This window comes from Carlito syrichta, unplaced genomic scaffold (assembly GCF_000164805.1).
Source record: "Carlito syrichta isolate Samal-C Ts95f unplaced genomic scaffold, Tarsius_syrichta-2.0.1 Scaffold315126, whole genome shotgun sequence".
In the NCBI taxonomy this organism is placed as follows: Eukaryota; Metazoa; Chordata; class Mammalia; order Primates; family Tarsiidae; genus Carlito; species Carlito syrichta.
In genome coordinates this window covers 339357-362632 of record NW_007259222.1, presented here as the reverse complement: position 1 = coordinate 362632, position 23276 = coordinate 339357, and the positions used below count along the sequence as shown (strand labels likewise).

The 23276-nt window shown below is 46.1% G+C and overlaps 1 protein-coding gene across 1 annotated transcript in view; it reads left to right on the top strand.

The window, feature by feature from the left end:
- The window catches only part of LDLRAD3 (low density lipoprotein receptor class A domain containing 3), a 150011-nt gene extending 129773 nt beyond the window's left edge, over nucleotides 1–20238 (top strand). The window contains exons 4-5 of the mRNA XM_008072338.2: nucleotides 17765–18110; nucleotides 19796–20238. Coding sequence (XP_008070529.1) covers nucleotides 17765–18110; nucleotides 19796–20033 — 584 coding nt within the window. The 3' untranslated portion in view covers nucleotides 20034–20238. The remainder of the gene's footprint in view (nucleotides 1–17764; nucleotides 18111–19795) is intronic.
- Nucleotides 20239–23276: the final 3038 nt, after the last annotated feature.

Genomic DNA, 23276 nt, shown 5'->3' with positions numbered 1-23276 from the left:
AATCCCCGCCCTCCCCTCATCACAGCCCTGGGAGGCTCCATTCCTGAGAATCCCAGCCATCCTCCTTGCCTCCCTCTCAGAAGCCTTTTCTCTTCTCTGCCACTCAGCACTTGTGAGGCCCTTTTAATCTAGTGTGAAGGGATCAGAGTCTTGTACGGGTAAAAGGAAGTCACAGAAGCAAACTCAGCCGGTTCACTAGGCTCAAGTCTAAAACAGCCATCTCTAATGTTCCTGTCAGCTTTGTGGTGGGTACAGGTTTTCAATTCTGACTTTGCAATCCAGTTTTAGATATGCTGTCCCTTTGTTAACCCTTTCAGCCGTCTCTTAATTGAGGAGGCCACAGGGCCAGTGTTCCCAGGCATTTCGTGACTCTAGACTGGTGTGGCCAACACACAGGACAGCAGCTAGAGTCCTTCATGAGAGAGGACTGCGGAGGAGGAGGAAGGAGAAGTTGGGAGTTGACCCCTGGCAAGTAGAAAGTTCTGGAAGGCTGTGAGTGGGGACAGGGCACCATCTCCGTCATTTTGGGGCAGGCAGAGCACCACTCCGTGCTTTGGGGAGGAGCCTGCGTGTACTGTTGCATGCTCCAGCCCTGCGAACTGGTGTATCTCTGGATGATTCCAGGAAAGGGTTGCATTGCTCCCACCTCGTTTGTGAGATGGAAGACTCTAGAAGGATGGAACTGTGTTTGTGTACACCGAATACATATCTTTATAATCCTGAGCTCAGCCAGTCTCCATCAATGACAGTGCGACTGTTCCAGCCACAGGGGTGGTTTTGCATTTCCCAGACACATTGCCCCTTAGTCAAGTTGGGCCTGTCCTCATAACTGTCATCTCTGGGTGTTGGTAGGACAGACCTGGCCTCAGGTCTCGGCTCTGTGGCTTCCTGGCTGTGTAACCTGGGCAAGTGAGCTCACTTCTCTGAGACTTCTTTGCTCACCTGTGAGGCTACAGGACATCAGAGCCATGAATCTGTCGGCATCCAGGGTGCTCAGTCTCGTAGGAAAGCAGCACACACCAAACTCCACAAGGCCACAGAGGCAGAGACACCCTGCCCATTCCCCCAGCAAGTTTCCATTTGGGGCATTGGGGATGTGACCTTGAGCAAGAGAATGCAGCTCTTCCCTGGGCTGTTCTTTCCCATGGGAGCAGGAAAGAGACAACCAAGTACCAGTGCAGTGCCAGTGAGGGACAGTGGCAGAACTGTGAAGGCAGGGAGGATGGGGATGTCGATGGCGGGGCAAGGAGCAGAGCCGTGGATGGACAGCATGGGTGTGCAGATGTCTGGGAAGGGCCAAGGCCCGATGGTACGTGCTTACTGTGTTCCAGAACCTCCTCAAGCCAAGGAGGGGTGGGGAGGGACATCAGAGTGGCAACAGGGACGGGACTCTCTAGGGCCTGGGAGCCATGATGAGGAACCTGGAGTGTATTCTGAGTACACAGGAAGGACTGGAAGGTTTTGAGCTGAGTGGCGGGAGAAAATGAATTTGTTTTGGAAGGAGCAACCTGCTGCCGTGTGGCAAAGAGACTGCCGAGAGCCAGGGTGGGGCGGGGCAAAGCAACACAGCTGGGAAGGGTGAAGTTATAAGGCGCCAGGACTGGGGCTCAACCAGGGCCTGCTGGGCAGAGCCCTGAGTGGCCTGGCATGAGTCTTGCGCTCCACTCTCAGGCGTCCCTGTTCTGCCTGCCCTGGGACTAGATGGAGCGTAGGGAGAACAAGGCATCCCCCATCCTCCCTGCCCAGCATAGGGAGAACAAGAGCCACCCTGCCCTCTGGAGCTCTGGGGCTCAGACCACCCAAAGTCTCAAGGAGCCGTGGATTTGTCCATGGTCAATAGAACGCCAATGGGAGCCCTGCGTACAATGCTGTCACCGGCAGTTCCCCTAGGCGATTCAGAAGGGTTTCTGCATGCAGGAGCTCCATGCATGTGCGATCTGCATTTCCTCAGGAAACGAGGCTTCCCGGTCGAAGGAGCTCGGAAGAACTGAGGATGTGGAGCCCAGGAACTCGTGGTTCCGAGCCCCGAGCCAGAGTGGCCTTGGGGCTCCTCTTGAATTTCGGCAGCCTCAGCTCCTGCACCGGTCCTCAGAGAAGGCAGGTGTCAGGCAACTCTCCCCGGTGCCTCTCACACCCAGGAGCTGGTGCATCACTTGCGGCCCCCGGCGCTCAGCAGGCTCCCCCAAGGATGGTGACACCAGCCCCAAGTGGTGGTGGGAGGTGAGTCTTAGTGTAGCACAAGAGAGAACTGTGAGTCCCTGGGGCTCCACAGCCTCAGCTCTTGGTGCTCTTTCTACCCGGAAACCGATTTCCTGGGGAAACAGCTGCTTCTCAGCTCCACCCTCCTCAGTCAGCCACTGCAGCCACAGAGCTTGCGCCACCAACATGCCCAGAGGCCAGAGTTGCCTGACCTAGTTTGTGAAAAGACAACTTCTAGAATGTTGGGAATGCACTTATTTGGAGTAGCACTGAGGTTGAGGATAGCCACCTGCTCTTGGGAAGTATCACATTGGCATTTCTTCTAGTAAAGGCTCTGAAAAGTCCTGTAATAACAGCTATTATTCATCACTAAGGTTTGTTGAGTACTACTTACTCTGTGCCAGATACCACTTTACACTTTTTTGCCTGTATTTTCTCTTTTATCCACAAAACAATCCTACGAGGTGGGTTCTTTTATTCTGTTTTAAGATGAGGATTTTGAGGCACAGAGAGGCAAAGAAATTTGTGCTATTTCACACAGCTCGTAAATAACACAGCTGAGGCTTTAATCTAGATAATTTGGTTCCTGAGCCTGCACTCTAGACAACGGCGAAGAAAGTGGTTTAATTTGTCTAATCCAGTTGTTCTCACACCTGATGGGCCAAATGACCCTTTTCATGAAATACCTCTTTGCCATTCCACAGAAAAACACTTCCCATATATTGATTCAAGTCTAGGATTACGTCTCCCTGATGTGAATGGAGAGAGACCCCATGGAGAGAGCAGTCTGATGAGGTGACAGGTGGACAGGACAAGTCAGGGGAGGGGGCAGAGAGAAGTACTTGGACAGCATGGTGGTCTCTGACTCCTGTGCCCAGAGACTAGTTGTACCACATGCTTGCACTCTCCAGGCTGGCATTTCCCCATCCATAAAGATGAGATGATGAGATGGCACATGTCACAGGACTGTTGTAAGGAGGATATGAAACGTGTGTGTCCAAGGAAGATTCGAAGCAGGAGGTCTGGTGTTCACTCCTCAGCTTCAAGGTTATCCTCGTCTTCAAGTTTCTCTTCCCGTGGTTTTGTCTCTCTCTTTAAGAAAGAAGATTGTGAATGACCTGTGTTGCCATGTTTTATGGTTAGTTTACAGATAACACAAAACACCTGTGCAGTGCCTACTGTATTCACAAGATTGCAGTTAGCCCTAAATGGGATTCTAAGAAGGAGACAGCCTGGCCCTTGCCACAAGAGCTACTCATCACGGTGAGACAGCTGCACGTGAACAGTGAAACAACATCATGGGTTGAGAGCACAGTTCTGGAGCCAGACTGCCTGGGTTCCTCTCACTTCCTCCACTGGCTGGGTCCAACACTGACTGCTGGTAATTCTTGAGGTGTAGGGAGGACTTGACCTCTCTGTGTTCCATTTCCTCAAGTGTGAACTGGGCTGCTTCTTAAGAGGGTGAGTCAGTTTATTCAGCGTGCCACAACATACTTGGTGACTTGAAACAGCAGGATTTGTTCTGTCACAGTTCTGGAAGCCAGAATCCAAAATCAAGTCCTGGCAGGGCTTGTCCTTTCTGGAGACTCTGAAGGAGAACTCATTCCATGCTGCTCTCATGGGGCCTCTGGCAACTCTTGGTGTTTCTTGGCTTGGGACTGTGTGACTCCAGCCTCTGCCCTCAGCTTCACTCAGACTTCTAGAGGGAGAGACTTGCTTCTGTGTCTTGTTTTCTGTCCCTTATGAGGACACTCACCATTGGGTCTGAAGCCTGCCCTGATGAAGAATGATCTCATCTTAAAACCCTTACCTTAATTATATCTGCAAAGACCTTTTTCCAAATAAGGTTACATACTGAGGTTCTGGGTGAATGTGTCTTTGGAAGCACGAGTCATCTCAGTGAAGATGGTGTAAGGATGAAGAGTTAAAATGTGTAAGATACATGCGTTATTGCTGAGAACAGGGTCAGAGCTGCTGGGATACTTATGATGATGATATTATTATTACTCTGGTTTTTGAGGTCACAGCAGATAGAAGTGTGGTGGTGGTAATTAGTATCATTACTTCTTATTTGGTTCAGAGTAGGAACGGGGACATGTCACCAGACAAACAGTATTCCTTGTCCTAGCTCTGGACTTTCCCCACATGCTCTGGGGCTTGGTGCTGGAAAACTGTACCCAGGGAAGACTGCCAGCTGCAAGTGTGAGGGTGAGGTGAGCCGATGGGGTCCTCATGCCAGAGAACTTTACAGGAACTACAGAGTGACACTGCTCAGACTGGTGGGACTACTGCAGAAAGACTGGCGTTCAGAGAAGCAAAAGATGGCAAGACTCCCAATGAGGTTTCTCCTCCTTGCCTGGCCTGAGTGTGGCCATGAGGATCGGAGGAGCAGGACTGGAGAGACACTGCCTGGTGGAAAGTGGTCCCACTCAGTTGCTGGGCATGGATGAGAACAAGAATGTTCAGGACAGCCTAGAGCATTCAAGCTCCAGAGACCATATGGCCAGGGAGACGTCCAGCATCTCGGAATCATCCTGAGAAGTCATTACATTGATGACCACTGCACCTGTCTGCCTGAATGGCGTGTAGCACTGTTTGTCATAGAAGCAGGAATCGTTTGAAATGTATGTCAGCAGAAGGCTGGTCAAGTAAACTGGGGTGTGCCTATACAGTGGACTACTACACAACCAGCCTTTGACACAGGTGTGGATGGCAAGGAAACACATCCACATGCCAATATATGTGTATCACATGAAGAAAGGTACATGTGTGTGCATACATGGAAACCAGTTCTGAAGGCTCTGCATGGTCGGTCAGCAAACTGCGACCAGTGGGCCAAATCTGACCCACCATCTGTTCTTGCAAATAAAGTTTGATTGGGACACAATTACATTCATTCATTGACATATTGTCCATGACTTCTTTTATGCTACTGTATAGCCCACGAAATATAAAAACAAAAAATTTACTATCTGGCCCTTGACAGAAAACATTTGCCAACCCCAATCTCCACCAAACTGTGAACTATGTTTTTATCCAGTGAAATGCTAGTAGGTTAGGGGTTGGGTGGGCATTTTTTCAGCCTTAAACATTTCTGTATTACTTTATTTTTAACAATTAGCATGGGATTGTATAATCTGAAATAAAATTCAATTTGGAAGGGAGAAAAAGCATGTATAACCCACACTGCCACTGCCACTGCCACTGGCACATTGGCCTAACTGTGTGGGTAACTGATATGTATATATAGCTCAGTCAAACAGAATGTAGAGTCTAGAAATAGATGCAGAATAGTGTGGTCAATTGATCTTCAACAAAGGTGCCAAGGTAATTTAATAGGAAAAGATAGGCTTTTCAACATATGGTGCTGGGAAAATTGGATATCTAAATGGAGAATAAAAAGAACCTTGACCTTTACCTTGTACCATAAACAAAAATTAACTTTCAGTGGATCATAGACATAAAGGTAGGCACTAAAGCTATAAAACTTCTTCTAAGCAAAGATTTAGGGGAAGATTCCTTGAACAGAATATAAGAGATACAAACCATCAAGCAAGAATTGACTTTAAAAAATTTTGTATAGCTTTTCTTCATTGACTAGTCTTAAATTTAAAAAAATTATATTTAAAATGGCATTGCAAAGAAAATGAAAAGACAAGCCACAGACCGGGAGAAAATATTTGCAAAGCACATTTATGATAGAGGACTGTGTCTCAGAACATATACCGTATTCTCACTTTTCAATAATAATGTCACACAATCCAATTAAAAATCAGCAAAAGATTTGAATAAATGTCTCATCAAAGACAATGGCAAGTCAGCACATGACAGATGCTCAACATCATTAGTCATTCAGAAATGGTAATTAAAGCCTCAACAAAATACCACCACACACTAGGATGGCTGAAACAAAAACACCTGATATTGCTAAGTGCTGACAAGCATGCAGGACAACTGAGAATCTCACGTGCTGTTACCGGTGGGGATACAAAATGCTATGTAGTGAGTTTGGAGAACAGCAGGACAGATTCTTCTAAAGCTTAACATATGATTATCATAAATCCAGGAATCTCAGTCCTAGGTATGTGCAAGGATTATGAAAATATGTGCCAGCACAAAGGTCTGCATTTCTGAAACTGGAAACCACCCCGTATCCTCCCTCAGCGGATGCATCAAGCCAACTATGATCCATCCATGCAAATGACTACTGCTCAGGGGCAAAAAGGAATGAAATAGTAATACTCACAGAAGCACGAATCTCACAAGCTGTGGGCTAAGTGAAAGAAGCCAGACGCGACACAATAGACTACCTACTGTAGGATTCCACTTATGAGACTTTCTGGAAAAAGTCAATCTCTCGGATGAAAAGCAGTGGTTTCTAGTGCCTGGGAATGAGGGGAGAGGACTGATCACAAGTTGCGCAAAAGAACTTTGGTGGGAGATGGAGGTTTGATATCTTGATTGTAGCGGTGCTGTACAACTGTTCTGTTTTGTCAGAATTCATCTAAGGGCATGTTTTTAAAGGGCAGGTTTTATTGTGCAAAATTTATACCACAATAAACCATATGAAATCTGGAGGAAAATGAACCGGAAAATCACTTATTTTTAAAAGGCATGTAGGAGTTTCTCAAAGGGATAGGAGGGGTCAGTGTGAGGGGCAGTGAAGATTCCAGAGCAGGAATTCTGAACTCAAGAAGTCAGACTGGAGGCCTTGGGAGCCATCCTCAGGGATTCACTAGTCTGTAAGGGGTCTCTGAGTGAGTGTGAGACAATGGGGCCTGAACCCTGAGGAGCCCTTATACCTACAGGGAGAGAAGGAAAGAAGACAATACAGAACCTGGGCCGGGGGCAGTTGTGCATGTCTGTAGTCCCAGCTGCTTAGGAGGCTGAGGTGGGAGGATCACTTGAGCCCAGGATTTCAAGACTATCCTGGGCAACACAGCAAGACCCCTTCTCTAAAAATAGTAAAGATAAAGATGAGATGAATCATCAGCCTAGATAAAGCCAAAAGGAAGAGAACAATGTGCTTGTTTTTAAAATAGATAATGTAGTACAAATTGTACAAAGTAAGGAGTAAAAAATAAAAAGTAACTCTCTCTCTCCACCAGCATCTGTTCCCCTTCCTCGGAGCTACCAGTATTACTAGGAGCTACCAGTATTACTAGTTGAGTGTGTCTTTCCGGAAATATTCTGCACAGTCTCAACTGAACTTGGTTTATTCCCCTTGTCAATGTGTCTTTTTATACAGAGAGATGTGGGGCACAGGTGAGGATTATCCTAATAGATAGGCGGCATGCAGGTGACGTTTGGGCTTCCAAATGACCCTCCTTCCTCGGTGGTGGATCTGGTACCCTTTGTGTTGTCGCGGGCCCCTCACCTTCTCCTTCCCTTCCTCTCTCCCTCCCCTAGCAGTGCCCAGCAACTGCCAATCTCTCCCTTGCGTTCGTGTGACTATTGTTCAGGGACCACTTATGAGTAAGAACATGTGGCATTCAGTAATTTGTTTCTGTGATAGATCACTTAGCATGATGGTCTCCAGCTCCATCCATTTGCTGCAAAGTCCATGATTTTGATCTTTATGGCTGCGCAATGCTCCATCGTGTGTATGTACCACATTTCTTTATCTCATCCACTTGGACTAGATGGGCAATAGGGTTAGTTCCATGTTTTTGCTATGCTGAATAGTGCGGCAGTCAACATGCATGTGTAGGTGCCTTTTTGGTAAAATGATTTACGTTCCTCCAGGAGAGGGATTGCTGGATCATACAGAAGGTCAATTTTTAGTTCTTTCAGGAAACACCACACTGCTTTCTATAGAGGTTGAACTAGTTTGAACCACGGAAGCAGTCCTTTTTGCCACATCTGTGCCAGCATCTGTTGTTTTTTAACTTATTAACAATAGCTGTCCTTACCGAAGTTAGGTGGTGTCTCATTATGGTTTTGATTTGCATTTATCTGATGAGTAGTAAGCTGAGCATATTTTCATGTGTCTGTTGGCTGCTTATATGTCTTCTTTTGAGAAGTGTCCATGCCCTTTGCCCACTTTCTAATAGGGTGGGGTTTCTTCCTTCCACTTCGCTTGAGTTCCTTGTAGATCCTGGATGTTAGGTCTTTGTCAGATGCATAATTTGCAATAATTTTCTCCCGTTCTGTGGGTTGTCTCCTTACTCTCCTAATGGTTTCTTTTGCTGTACAAAAGCCTTTCAGTTTGATGAGGTCCCCACTAATGCTTTTATAGTATTCGCTTTTGGGGACTTGGTCAAGAATTCATTGCCTACTCTGATGTGCATAAGGGTGTTTCCTATGTTTTCTTCTAGGGTTCTTATAATTTAAGATTTTACATTTAGGTTTTTGATCCATTTTGAGTTGATTTGTATATGGTGATAGATACGGGTCCAGTTTCATTCTGCTGCACGTGGTCAGCTAGTTTTCCCAGCACCATTTGCTAAGTATAATCTCCTTTCCCCAGATACTGTTATTGGTGGCTTTTGTTAAAGGTGAGTTGGTTGAGAGACCATGTTTTTGCTTCCAGAATTTCTGCCCTATTCCATCGATCTATGTGTCTATTCTTATACCAATACCAGGCTGTTTTAGTTGCTATGACCTTGTAACAAAGTTTCAAATCTGGAAGTGTGATACTTCCCACTTTGTTCCTTTTGCTGAGGATTGTTTTGGCAATTAGTGCTTTTTTTCTGTTTCCATATGAAGTTCTGTGTTGTCATTTCTAGGTCCAAGAAAAATGATATTGGAAATTTGATGGGTATTGCAGAGAATCTGTAGATTGCCTTGGGTAGGATGGACATACTGACAATATTGACTCTTTCCATTCATGAGCAAGGAATGTTTTTCCATTTGCTTGTGATTTTTTTTTAGCAGTGTTTTGTAGTTCTTGCTGTAAAAGTCTCTCATTTAGGTGGATACCAAGGTATTTGTGTATTTGTGTGTGTGTGTGTGTGTGTGTGTGTGTGTGTGTGTGTGTGCCTATTTTGCACGGGACTGTGCTTTTTATTTGGTTCTCTGCCTGTTTGTTGCTGTTGTATAGAAATGCAACTGTCTTTTGCACATTGATTTGTACCTCAAAATTTTACCAACGTTGTTTATCAGGGCAAGGAGGCTTCTGATGGACTCCCTTGGGTTTTCAAGGTACAGAATCATATTTCTCACAGAGAGAGAGCTTAACTTTATCTTATACTCCTGATGTCCATCTCTTGCCTGATTGCTCTGACTGGGACTTCCAGCATGGTGTTGAACTGGAGGACTGAGAATGGGCATCCTTGTTGTGTTCCCATTCTCAGGGGGAGTGCTTCCAATTTCTGCCCACTGAGCAAAATGTTGGCCATGAGTTTCTCATAAATGGCTCTTACTATTTTGAGGAATGTTCCTTCTATGCCTATGTGTTCAATGGTTTTAATCAAGAAGGAATACTGGATTTTGTCTAATGCTTTTTCTGCATCTATGATATAATCATGTAGTTCTCGTTTTTACATCTGTTAATGTATTGAATTACATTTATGGTCTTGTGAATGTTGAATCCCAGGAATGAAGGAATCTAGTCGTGGTCAAAGATCATTGAGATGTGTTGTTAGATCCGATTTGCTAGAATCTTGTTGAGAATTTTTGTGCCTATGTTCCTCAAGGATATTGGCCTGTGATTCTCTTGTCTTGTTGAGTTTTTGCCAGGTTTGGCTACCAGTGTGACATTAGCTTTATAAAATGATGTGGGGAGAATTCTGTCCTTCTCAGTTGCCTGGAATACTTTCAATACGATCGATACTAGCTCCTCTTTGTATGTCTTGTAGAATTCAGCTGGGAAGCCATCTGGTGGGGAGATTTCTTATGACTGAGTCAATTTTCTGAATTGTTACTAGTTTGTTTAGAGTTTTAATTTCTTCCTATTTCTACGTTGGGAGATTGTGTGATGTCAGAAAGTCCTCGTTTTCCTTTAGGTTTTCAAGTTTATTTGCATACATAGTACTCTCTGATAATCTTTTGAATTTCTTTGGGGTCAGTTGTGACTTCACGTTTTATATTTCTAATTGTGTTTATTTGGACTTTCTCTCTCTTTTGATAGTCAATCTGGCCAGCGTCTGTCAATTTCATTTATTTGTTCAAGGAATTAACATTTGTCTTTTTATGTGTTTTTGTTGTTGTTGTTGTTGCTGTTTTTGTGTGTTTTGCTGTATTGCTCCTCACAGATGCTGCATTTTTTAAACAAATTAAAAGTTTGTGATAATTCTGCATCAAGCAAGACCATCAGCACCAATTTTATAACAACATGTGTTCACTTCATGTCTCTGTGTCACATTGATGTAGGTTTTTGTCCCATGAGATGAGCCCCAAGGAATGTTGCAGTGCAGTTCCTGTGCAGCTCCAGGATTTACATAATGGCCAAGGACACCATGGCATTCGGATAGGGGAACATGGTGGTGCCCAAGCACTTGGGGATGCCAACAGCTACAGAGTCCCCAAGGATTGTTACAGCTCTCTGAGTTTGGGAGTTGGTGAGCCGAGCACTGAGAAGTGTTTATGGCTCTGCTGGTTCAGCGGGCTGGTAAACCAGGCCCCCAAGAAGTGTTACAGCCCCGTCGGCTCAGTGTGCTGGCAAGCCAGACCCTGAGCAGTGTTCACAGCTTTGCTGGTTTGGCAGATCGGCAAGCCAAGCTCCCAATAAGTGTCACGGCTCTCTTCAGCTCAGCATGTGCAGCTCTTCTAATTTGGCAGTCCTGGGTCCTTGTCTTACGCCCAGGAAGACTGAGGGATGCAGATAACGAAAGAGTAGGTAGGACTGTGTTAAGATATAGGGAGACCCCCAGCAGCAGGAGGGGTCCCAAAAGATGGTTGCCCTTGGTAGTTTTTTCTTTTCTTTTCTTTTCTTTTTTTTGAGTTGGAGTCTCACTCTGTCGCCCAGACTGGAGTGCAGTGGCCGCTCCTGTGTTGGTTGCATATATATTTAGGATGGATAATTCTTGCTGATGGGTTGAGCCTTTTAATTATGATGTAGTATCCTCCTGTGTCCTTTTTAAGTTCTGATGGCTTGAAGGCTGTTTTGTCTGATATCAGAATGCTACTCCTGCCTTCTTCTGATTTCTGTTCACCTGAGAGATCATTTTCCAGCCACCAACTTTGAGTCTGTGGGTGCCATTTGAAGTGATATGAGTTTCCTGAAGGCAGCAGATTGTTGGATTTTGCTTTTTTTTATCCAGTTTGTCACTTTGCATTTAGTCTGTTTACATTCAGGCTGATTCTGGAAATGTGACGGTTTGTCCCTGCCATGGGACTCTTAGGGAATTGCTTTGTTTCCTTTTAACTTTTGTATTTATATGTATATGTGTGTGTACATTTTTGTGAGTGCTTTGTATGCTCTGTGTTCTGCCTGTACTATTGTGATGGGCATGACATCTCTCTTTTTTTTTTTTTCCTTCTGTTCAAGACCTTCTTAAGTGTCTTCTGAAGGACTGATCTGGAGGCAGCATATTCTCTTAGGGATTGAATACCTGTGAAAAATTTTAATTCTCCATCACTGATGTAGCTTAGCTTGGTAGGGTATGAAATTTTTGATTGGTATTGCTTAGCTTTAAAATGTTAAAAATTGGAATGGATGTCAGTCTCTTCTGGCTTGTAGTGTTTCTGTAGATAAGTCTGGAGTGATTCTGATGGGTCTTCCCCAGTAGGTAGTCTGACCTTTCTCTCTTGATGCCTTTAGGATTTTTTCTTTCATGGTTATTTTGTGGAGGTGGATTACTGTGTGTCTAGGAGTTGGTCTTCTCATGTGATACCTTGCAGGTTCTCTGAATCTCTTCTGCTTGAATTGTCGCATCTCTGGACAGATGAGGAAAGGTTTCTTGGATGACCTCATGGAATGCTTGTTCCATGGTGTTCTCCAATTCACTTTCTGCTTCAGGGATACCAAGCAGGCAGAGATTTGGCTTCCTTTTTTTTCTTTTTCTTTTAATTTCTTTCTTTCTTTTTTTTTTTTGAGTTGGAGTCTCATTCTGTCGCCCAGGCTGAAGTACATGCTCATGGCCACTGCAGCCTTGACCCGCTGAGCTCAGGTGATCCTTCTGCCTCAGCCTTCCAAGTAGCTGGAACCACAGGCACGTGCCACCTTACCTGGCTAATTTTTTGATTTATTGTAAGATGAGGTCTCACCAAGTTGTCTGGAGTGGTCTTGAATCCCTGGGCTCAGGCAGTCCTCTCACCTCCACCTCTCAAAGTACTGGAATTTCAGGCATGAGCCACTGTGCTGGCTTGGCTTCTTGACATAGTCCCACATCTCTTGGAGACTTTACTCATTCCTTTTGAGTTTTTTTTCTATGTTTTTAACAGATTGGGTTATTTTGGTCATCCAAGCTCTGAGAATCTTTCCTTTGCTTGGTTGATTCTGTTCCGTATGTGTGTTTGTTATTTATTTTGAGGACGTAGTTCTTTCCATTATTTCAGAATAGGATTTTTTTCTAAATTGACCAACTCTGCTTTTATTTCCTGTATGATTTCATTGAGTTTTGCTTCTGTTTCTCTTGGTTCTTGTACATTTTTATCATCCAATTTCTGATTTCTGTGGTTGTCATCTAGGGCAGGTCATTCTGGGAGATTTTCATTGTTTGTGCTCTGATGGCTGTTTTTTTCAGGCACTGTCTTTTTAGGACTCTGAGTTTTTCCATTGGTTTTTCCTCATTTGTGACAGGTCTCTTTTCTTTCTCTATAACTCCATCACTTAGTGAGAGAGGGAGAAGCATTCACTTCCACTGCTTGCTCCACCCTGTGGCAGGTTACCATAATTGCAGGTTCTCGCTGGCTGCTAAACTAGTCAAAGCAGTTTTCAGTCCCGGCTGCGTGTGACCCATGGCTGGGGGTGGGTGGTAAACTGACTCATCTTAGAATTGCTCACCTCACTACTTCACCAGGGGGGATTTCAGTTCCTATACTAGCCTGGTGCACAGGGGGATAGGGCACCCGCATCCCCGTGCCTGCCATTGCTTTCTGGTCTCTGTGTACAAGGAGTCCTTTGCTGGGTGCAGAGTGTATAGGCAAGAGAGGCACCAATCTGTTTCTCCACTAGTTGCAGGCAGTTATTTTCCTGCCTGGGAACTGGTTGCCACAGTGGCCAGCCAGCAGGCAGGTTTCTCATCTCACTTGGGCTTTGGTTGCCCTCCACTATGTCCTGACCAAAACTCCTCCCACATGGGGCCAATAGCTTGTGCATGACAGGGAGGCAGTGAACTGACTCTAATACTCACCCCTGTCCTTCACTGAGCAAAGTTTCTGACTTTGATCCTGGAACAGGGCAGGGGGTGGGACACCCAGATTCCTGTACCTGCCATGCTTTTTGGTCTCTGTGCGTACAAAGAAACCCTTGCTGGGTGAAGGTATATCAGCGGCTGGCTCCCTACTCTGTCTTGTTTGGAAAGCATGGCACCGGTCTGCTTCTCCACTAGTTGCTGGCAGTGGGCATACCAGTCAGATGCACTTTGCAGGCAGGCTTTTTCCTGCTTGGGAACTGGTTGCCACAGTGGCGGCCAGTGGGCAGGTTTTATTTCTCATTTCACTTGGGCTCCGATAGCTCCCTCTGTGTCCTGACCAAAACTCATCCTTCATGGGACTGGCAGCTCACCCACGGTGGTGAGGAGGTTGGTGAACTGTCTCAAAACATTTAGAATCACTCACCCCTCTCCTTCACCAAGCAGAGCTTCTTTGTCAGAGCCTGGAAGAAGACAGGGGGTGGGGTGCCTGAAGTCCTGTGTCTGCTATTGTTTTCTGGCCTCTGTGTGCTCAAAGCAATCTCTACTGGGTCCAAGGTATATTACCCACCCAAAAGTGTTCAGGGCGCCTGCATCAATGTATCTTTCAGAGTATTTCACATCAGTATATGTAGAACCACCTTAATTTTTAAATAGGTGCAGGATTATATGGATACTCTATAATTTGTTCAGCCAAACTACAAGTGATAGACATTTGGATTGTTTCTGATACATTTTGCTGTTACAAATAATGCCTCCATGAATGCTTGTACCAAAGAGTTATTTCTCATTTATGTGAGCATATCTGATAGATTCTTAAGAGAGGAACTGCAGTGTCAAAGAATGTATACATTTTTTATTTTGATATATATAGTTAACCCTTTCATCACCCTAGGATTGTACCAATTTATCCTCACACGAGACATGGTTGAATGTATACCATGCATGAATGTGCCTGTTTCCCCACCCCTGGCCAGCAAAATGTGAGATCAAACTTTGCCTTTGACAATCTGATAGACCAAAAATGGTATCTAGTAGGAAATGTAATTTGCATCTGGGGGGATTTTTTTGGCAGCAAGGAACACTGAGTCACAAGTGTCAGCTGCATTTGTGCCTCCCCCAGTCCAGACAGCACCCCTGAGTTAGCAAAAGGTTCTCATCCTTGAGAAACTTGACTGCAATCTGCTAGAAGACCATCTTGATAACTGAGGAAATGAGTGGTGACCAGATTGCCTAGAATTAATGCAGCAGAAGTGACAGCTACAGGACAAGAATTCAAGATGCGTGGCAGTGGAGCACGAGGGCCTCAGCTTGAGAGACAGCCAGAAGGGATGGGAACTTCATCATCCATGGATTATACACTTGGAACCTAGGGCCTGAGCAACTCTGATTTGGCCAGTGGGCTCATTAAGCTCTTAAGAAAAGTGGGCCTAATTAATGAATTAACACAACATGACATGTTACACACAGAGCAAAAACGAGACCAGGCACCACTGAGTTATGCAACATCATAATTTCTTGAGCATATGTGATCACTGCGTCTCGCCTGCCAAAGTACAGAGAGGTCTGAAGAAAGCCTGCTTTCAGAGACATAACTGAGCCCATTAAGTTCCACCACATTTTATATTCCATGCATTTTAAAGGGCTCCCACTTGTATTCTTAAAACAGAAGTCAGCATTTTAAAATCTCTGGACCATTTGTTTTCTGTGTGACAGTCTACCCACTTTCCTCCTTTAAGAAATGCGTCTCACTGAAATGGATCTCAGTCTGTCCACATCTTCTCCCTCATCAACTCTATCCCTCAAAAGATGAGTTTCCTGGCTTCTCCAATCCAGAGAAGCTGGTGAGGATGAGGGTAAGACTGTGGACACTTATAGCTAGCATTACCAGTGAGGGAAGGTGAAGCATTCTGGAGCTGGATGGTAGTGAGGGCAGCACAACAGTGAGAATGCACTTGATGCCACTGAGTCACACACACAAAAACGATTAAAATGGGAAGTTTCATGTTATGTGTATTTGATCATCATGCACTCCAGTTGGGGTGACAAGAGTGAGACTCCAACTCAGAAAAAATAATACTCTTTTACAAAAAAGAACTAGCATTGTTAAGTGTAAGCCCTTGCCAGGCTCTGTGCTTGGCACTTGTGTGTGTACCATACGTTACCTTCCCGAGAGTCCAGGGAGGCCTGTGTTGTCTTCCCAGCAATACCACTATTTACAGACAAGGAGGCAAAGGCTCATGAAGGTGAATAACTTGCCTGAGCTCGAACAGCTGGATATGAATTCCACCCCAAGGCTCCCTGACCCTGAAGCTCTGCACATGAGATTACAAAACAAAGAAGATACTTTAATTGAAGCCTGAATTCTGAAACATAAACACACAAGCCCCCCACCCCCCACCCCCCACCCCCAAATCAACGATCTGAGCTGAGAACAGACAGAACTTTTGGCTGGGCTGGTATTTGCTTCTTTGTGTGACAGTGACCACCAGGGATTAGAGGATCTTTGTAGTTTTCAGATCATGTTTGGGTGTGACTGGAAAGAAAAATTAACACACAGATCTGGAAGCTTGAGGAGAAAGGTCTTCATTTGTCTCAGATTGGGATTATTTGGGGAATCACGAAAGGTTTACATCAGGAAAAGAGGGAAGAGTTTTTTTTAGCTTAAGGTTTTTTGAAGTAGAGATAGCTGGGTTCTAGTCCTGCTCTTCTGCTTACCTCTGATGTGCCTTAGATAAATTAATTCACTGCTATCAGTCAATTTGCTTATCTGAAAATTAGGAAAAACAGTAGCATCCACATTACCAGGGTGAATAAACAGATTTTCTTCATTGAGTGTCTGTGTGCCAGGCACCATCCTACCCTCTGGAGACACAGCATAATGAACAGCACAGATGCTCAGCTAGTGACACACCCGTGCCAGGACAGGACACAAGCCATCAGAGGCCATAACAGCTGCTGCCTTGTGGCTACATATTGGCCCCCATGGCCCCCAAACCCTCTTTGGTGCTTCATAGGGAGCAAGTACAGACCTCAGGTCGCCAAATGTACTCACTTGGGCTGCATTTAAGTCACCTTTCCAGCATGGCTGCAGCGGCAGAGACAAGGGGTCCCTGGCTTTCCATAAGGAGAGGCTACTCTGGTTTCCTGGGCCCACCCGCCTCTTCTGTAGCTGCTGACAGCTCTTACCTGAGGACTTGAAGTGTGGCTCATCAGCACGTGTGGCAGAAAGTATTAGCTGCAGGGAGATGTGCTCCAGGCCCTAACCCTGGGGCCTCTGAGGACATGCCAGTGGAGTGCTTGTCGGTCCTGTACAGCAGCACTGGGTGGGACTCTGAAGTAGACCCTGGGCTCCAGTCACACACAGCCTCTTTCCTCCAAACATATGACATTGGTCGGGGAGCCGATCTCTCAGCTTACAGAAGAGGGAATGGCGCCCTTTCATGGAGTCGTTATGAGGCAAGGAGATGTGGTGGCAAAGCCCATGTTTGTGTGTGCTGAGCATACGCTTGTAGCTCCGTGTTCTTGCTGCTGATTGGGTGCCTGATGGGTAGTGACTGACTCCTTTCGTGCTCACAGAAGCTGGGAACTGGGCACTGCTCCTGTCTCCATTTTGCAGCCCACAGACGAGGCACTTCCAAAGAGTATGAACTCGCAAGTCGAGGGTCTGGGACTGGGCCCCGTGTGGCCATCGAGCCCGTGCTGTTAGCCCATGCTGTGCTGCTCCATCTCCATAGCCCCACATGGATGTTCATGCCTGTTCCCAGATAGTACACTTTCCGGGCTTTTTTAAAACTTCATTGAGGTATTGTTTGCATCACATAAAATTTGCTGCTTTAAGTGCACGGTTCCATGAGCTTTTGTAAACTTGCCAGTTGCAACCATCACCATCATCCAGTGCTGAAACATCTCCTTCCCCCCAATGAGATGCCTCCTGCCCCCTGACAGTTCAGCTCCTGGCCTCTCCTGCTCTGACAACCACTGATCTACTTTCTGCCTCTCTGAATTTGCCTTCCTGGACATCTCTTATAAATGGAAGCACACAATATGGGATCCTTTGTGTCTGGCGTATTTTACTGCGTGTTTTGAGGTCCATCCATGCTGTAGAATGTACCAGTGTTTCTAACTTCTTATGAACAAGTATCACCCAACTGTGTGTTTTGAGATCTATCCATGCTATAGAACGTATCACTCAACTGTATGGACTTACCACGTTTTGTTCATCCATGCAACGGGAGTTACATCTGGGTGGTTCCCACTTTTTGGCTGCATGAAACACCAAGAGGGTCCTCAGGTAACCGCTATCTCCTCTCTCTGGGGTTTCCTAGAACCAGGCAGCGGGCAGGTGTTCGTGACCTCGGGGAGCCAGCTGGCATACTACCCTAGCATCACCTATGCCATCATCGGCAGCTCTGTCATCTTCGTGCTGGTGGTGGCCCTGCTGGCACTGGTCTTGCACCACCAGCGAAAGCGGAACAACCTCATGACTCTGCCTGTGCACCGGCTGCAGCACCCTGTGCTGCTGTCCCGCCTGGTGGTCCTGGACCATCCCCACCACTGCAACGTCACCTACAATGTCAACAATGGCATCCAGTATGTAGCCAGCCAGGCTGAGCAGAATGCGTCGGAAGTGGGCTCCCCACCCTCCTACTCAGAGGCACTGCTGGACCAGAGGTACGTGCTGGAAGAGACGGCGGGTGGGGGGAGGCGGGGACCTCATCCAACGTGAGGGGAGAAGATATGCGTGCACCTGGCTCCCTAGGTCCTGCCAAGAACCTGGATCCAGGGGCTGAGGCGGCAGCAGTGTCTGGCACATCTTGAGTCCTGACAAAATGCTCCTCAGGTGTCATCTCATTTAACTCCCCAACAGCTCACTCAGGAAGGCTCTGCATTTGCCTTAATTTGATAGATGAGGAAACGGAGGCCCTGGGACATCAAGTCACTCATCTGAGGACATGCGGTTCATCCTCGTCATCTCAGAGACCTGCTCCCCCCGGGAATGCCACACTGGTACTCGTTCAGGCCACTTGCTGGCTCTGGGCCTCGCCTGCTACTGCAGAGCCATGCCCAGTATGTGGGAGAGGCTTGGCTAAGATCTGCCAAATGCATCAGTGGATGAGAGACTAAATACATTCCTTAACTTAGCTTGGCTTCATCTGTAAGATAATGGGAGTGGAATACAGCACCCTCAATTTTTTTAGGCAGTAGGGCACTTGTTACAAATGGAATTGTGCCAGAAACCCCAATGTATAAAGCCAGAAGCAGAGTTCAGTAGCTGAAGTGGGTCATGGACCTATTCCCCACACAGTGTCTCCTTCCATCAGGCCAGGCATCAGGCACGTAACAGGGTGTGTTCCCAGGGCAGCTGCCTCTGCAGGGGCAGCTCTTGTGTTATTTAACCTTCTGTCTTCCTCTTCATCAAAGGTAACCCAAGCCTGGGGGTCAAGGGAGGGAGTAGCATGTGGGGCAAATAAGCAGAAGCACTTGGAGTTAGCACTTCTGCACATAAGTGTGAGAATGGAGACCTCCCTCACCTAACAAAGGTCCCAGTTACAGCCTCTTCATTTGGACCACCCAGTCAGGGTAGGTTGAAATTGCTGAATCTGGGATGGAATGCCTAGGTTCAAATTCCAGTCTTGCTGCATACTAGTTATTTGTGATCCTGGGCAAGACATCGAAGGCCTCCGTGCCTCAGTTTCCTCCACAGTACAACAGGCAAAAAGAAAGGCCCACCGTGTAGCATTCTTGTGAACATCAAATAATGTCAGATGCACAGCCAAGTGCCTGGCTCACAGGAAACCTGCAGTGAGCTACAAAGCCTGAGAGAGCTAAAAATGAATTGTCTTTTCTGTTAAATTCATCCATTCAAGCCCCTTCTATACATAGAGACAGGGACATTGAGAGGATGTCTTCTCACTTACCCCCGTTTGCAGCCAGGAAGAACCTTTCAGAAGAACCCAAAGTCTGTGTACTTATTCACAGTCCAGTCAAGACACCAGCCCAGCCCCTTGGTGCCGGGCTTTGATGGACAGAGCCTAGTGGCTCTGCCAGGCCACCCAGGATGAGCAGCGGGGTTCACTGGACAGCCTCATGCTGGGTCCACCATGAGGGTTGATTTGGGCACTGCTCAGTCAACACAAATCAGCCAGGACACTGAGCTCTTCTGTCTTCTTTGTCTTGTTTCAGGCCACCGGTTTTCCTGGTCCTTGAATTTCTGTGGGACTTGGAGGAAAACTCTAATTTCCCACCGGAAGCCTTATCCAGAAGTGGGCTAAAGTTGGCATGGGTTAGCGCTAACGTGTTCTCTTCTCTCTCCTCTCTCCACTTCCCCACCACCCAACCTGCTGTCCCCTTTGCAGACCAGCATGGTACGACCTTCCTCCACCACCCTACTCTTCTGACACAGAGTCTCTGAACCAAGCCGACCTGCCCCCCTACCGCTCCCGGTCGGACAGTGCGGACAGCGCCAGCTCCCAGGCAGCCAGCAGCCTCCTGAGTGTCGAAGACACCAGCCAGAGCCCAGGGCATCCTGGCCCTCCAGAGGGCACTGCAGATCCCAGGGACTCTGTTCTGAGCCAGGGCACTGAAGAAGTATAGATTCCAGTTATTCCAAAGTCCATGTGGGTTGGTCTGCTCTGACTTGTAACCATTCTAACAACTTGTGCTCACGGGAAGCTCTTCAAGCACCTGTAAGTGTATCTCGACTTGCAGTTTGGGGTGCCAGCTATTTCCCCATTCCCCTCCTCCCCAGTTTCAGGGATGTTTTTTCTGGCCTCTCTGCTGACATGGTCTGTTGTGTACCTTTTCTGTGAGGTCATGCCTCCTTCAGGACCCAGGATCACCACCTCACATTTTCTGTCACTCTTCCGTTTCTGTGGGGCAGGCTACAGGGTAACCTGATGCTGAAATCGTCTTGACAAAGCAGTGTTTCTGTGCCATGTGCAGTGCTCAGAAGGGCAGGAGACACCGGACAAGATCCTCTCTGCTGGGCTGCTCCATGACAGCACTTGGGGATCTGGGTTGGGTGATCCACCAGGAAGTTGTCAGGGGATGGCTGCCCTAAAACATCCCAGTGAGCCTCAAAACCTGCCTTGCACAGCCCTATGCACTACCCTCATTTCAGCAGTCAGTGGCCAAAGAAAACTTTTGGCATAAGCAATACCCTTCTGCCATCAGCAATGCCATTGTGCTTTTGTGAAGGACTCTGAAACCATCTATCCTTCCGTTTAGAGATGTTTCCAAGGACGCTTGTTTTGAGAGCTTTCTTCAGCAGTGAATGTCATCAGCCTTGTGCCAGAATAGGGAGAGGGGCCCTGCCATGAGTTCTGAGCTTCTAAAAATGTGGGGTGCCTTGACCTCAAGTCACTTCCCTGCTTCCTGGGTTGTCACCTCCCAGCTTACCTGCCCATAGACAAAGAAAGAAGACCTCACTTGAGTTGGCCAAAAACCTGGCCCGGCCCTTTGTCCCTGGGAACCACATCCTGTGTTGCTCCTTCTTGCAGCCTCGACACTAGCCTCTGAAGGGCCCTTATCACTGTCCAGCCCCTTCGACCTGGGCGTTTGGACTTGAGGACTCTGTTCTCCAACTCACGTGAGAGCCGTATTACTGAACCTCCTGTGAGCACTCCTGGCCCCCTGCACTGCACACACTCCCATTCCCAAGGTCCCAGTTCCATTCCAGCAACCCAGGTTAGGGTCAGGGTTAGGGTCGGGCCTCTGAGACACATGGGCAGTAGACAACTGGGAGTCAAGATTTTCCATTTGGATTTTTAAAAATCTTTTAGAAATGCATTTGAAACAGTGTGTTTGTTTTTTCCCTTCTAGCTAAGGGACTATTTATATGTGTATAGAAAATCTGTCTCTCTTTTTGTTTTTCCTTTAGCAACGTCCAAAGAAAGATGCAAAATGCCTTTGCCCTGCTGAGCCCATGATAACAAGTTACTCCAGACTAACCTGTGTGCCAGACGTTTGTGCATTGTTGCACTTTGAGGTTATTTATCGAGTTCTTGAAGGATGCAGAAAGAGGGAGTCCTCTCTCCCTCAGTTTATACTCTCTCTGTGTTAGTTTTCTTCTTCCTCTGTGCCCAGCCAGCCACAGGGCCTGCCTTCCCAGGGGAGTAGTGGGTAAAAATTAGGCGTTTTAGGCAAGAAGCCACCCTGACAGATGCATAAAACTGGAACCAGGTGGGGCCACTCCAGTCAGCTGTCACGCACCGGGACTTCTTCCACAGCCAAGGAAACGCTCAGTGGTCTCTCTGATGCTAATTTAAACAGCCTGCAGGAAAAGGGGTGGAGAGACAGTCAATGATCCTGCTCTATAGACTTTTATTTCTTTTTAAACCAAATTCAAAATATGTTACAGGAAAGCTAGACACTTGGTGTTTTGTTTGTTTGTTTAAGTAAAGAAAAGGAACCTAGTTGCTTGTATCTTTCATTTTTAAAATAGCACTTCAGTTATTTTCTGTTAATCCAATAAAAAAAAAAGTTTGATGACAACCAGAATGTTCTAGGAACTATGGTTAAGCGTTTCCTCTCCTGTGAGTCAGAAGGGCTTTATTTCTCCCTTTGATGGGCCCCTGCTTCTTTCTGGTGCTCTGGAAGTTGTTTAGAGGAAGGATTCTAATTTTAATTAATTGTGCAGTGATAACTCTCAGGCTCTTTTCTGCTTCCAGGCAACTTAGGAAAAACAAATGGTTTTTGTAGATAAGGGAAGACTATTAATGTTGTTTTTAAAAACAAACACAGGGACATTTTTTTATTATAAATTTGATTTTTTTAAATGAATGTTTTAAAAAATATATAAATAAGACACCAAAGCTGCAGGATTTGGGGGATTTTGTTTCTTACTCAAGATGGCAAATAAGTGTTGAGCAATACTTTTTAACTCATTCCAACCAGGATTTTTTTTAACACATTGTCTAAGCCTACGCTAACCAGAAAATGATCTTTGCTTTCTTTCCTCAAACGAGATAAGTTTTTTATTTTAGAATTACAATAATTTCACTATGATTGCTAGCTCGTCTCCTGACTCAATTCCCTCTACCTTGCAATTAACATTAAAAAAAAATACAACTGAGTGGTAAATAGTGTGTGATGTTCAAAGTTAATGTAAACTGGAAAAGTTGTGTGTGATTGCTTTTTGGTTTTTTTGGTTAGGCTCGGTTTTGTTTTCTTTTATAATTTTATACTTTCAAATAAACTTGCAGTTTCATTCTTCTTATCTGCACGAATGGTTCTTGACCAGCCTCTCTCCCTCATAGGGGTGTAAAGAGTGGCCAGTCCTTCTGGCATAGCTTCTGCAGTGAATACATGCCATAGCAAAATGAGAAAAAAGGAAGAATATACTGATTGCACTTCAAAATGTGGTGGACACGTAAAGATTTCACAGAGGTAAAATTGTGAGCACTGGTTAGTGTCATGGATCCGGGGAAGTCATATCAAAAGATGGGTGAGCCTGCCTTTGTTGTCACGTTGTTCAAGGAAAATGGACAAGTGGCTGTGATAGCTGTAACAGATTCTGACCAAATATTAAGGGTACATGCTGCAGCTCTTGCACAGGTGTGTTGGTAATTAGTTTCAAACCACAAACAGTTCAGATTAGCCTCACCAGTGATGGGAACATCTTTGTGCTCCTGTAAGTCTAATTTTAGAGCCATGTGACATTTGCATTGGAAGTCAGGATGCCCACCTGACTTCTATAGGCCACCACCACCACCACCATGAACACGAGCTGTAACTCCAGCCCTGGCAAAAACTGAAACCAAATGGAAATCCAAACACAAGACCTGCAGAACCAAAATTTAGATCATGTATTGGGCCCAGCTCTTTCACAAAGAAGAC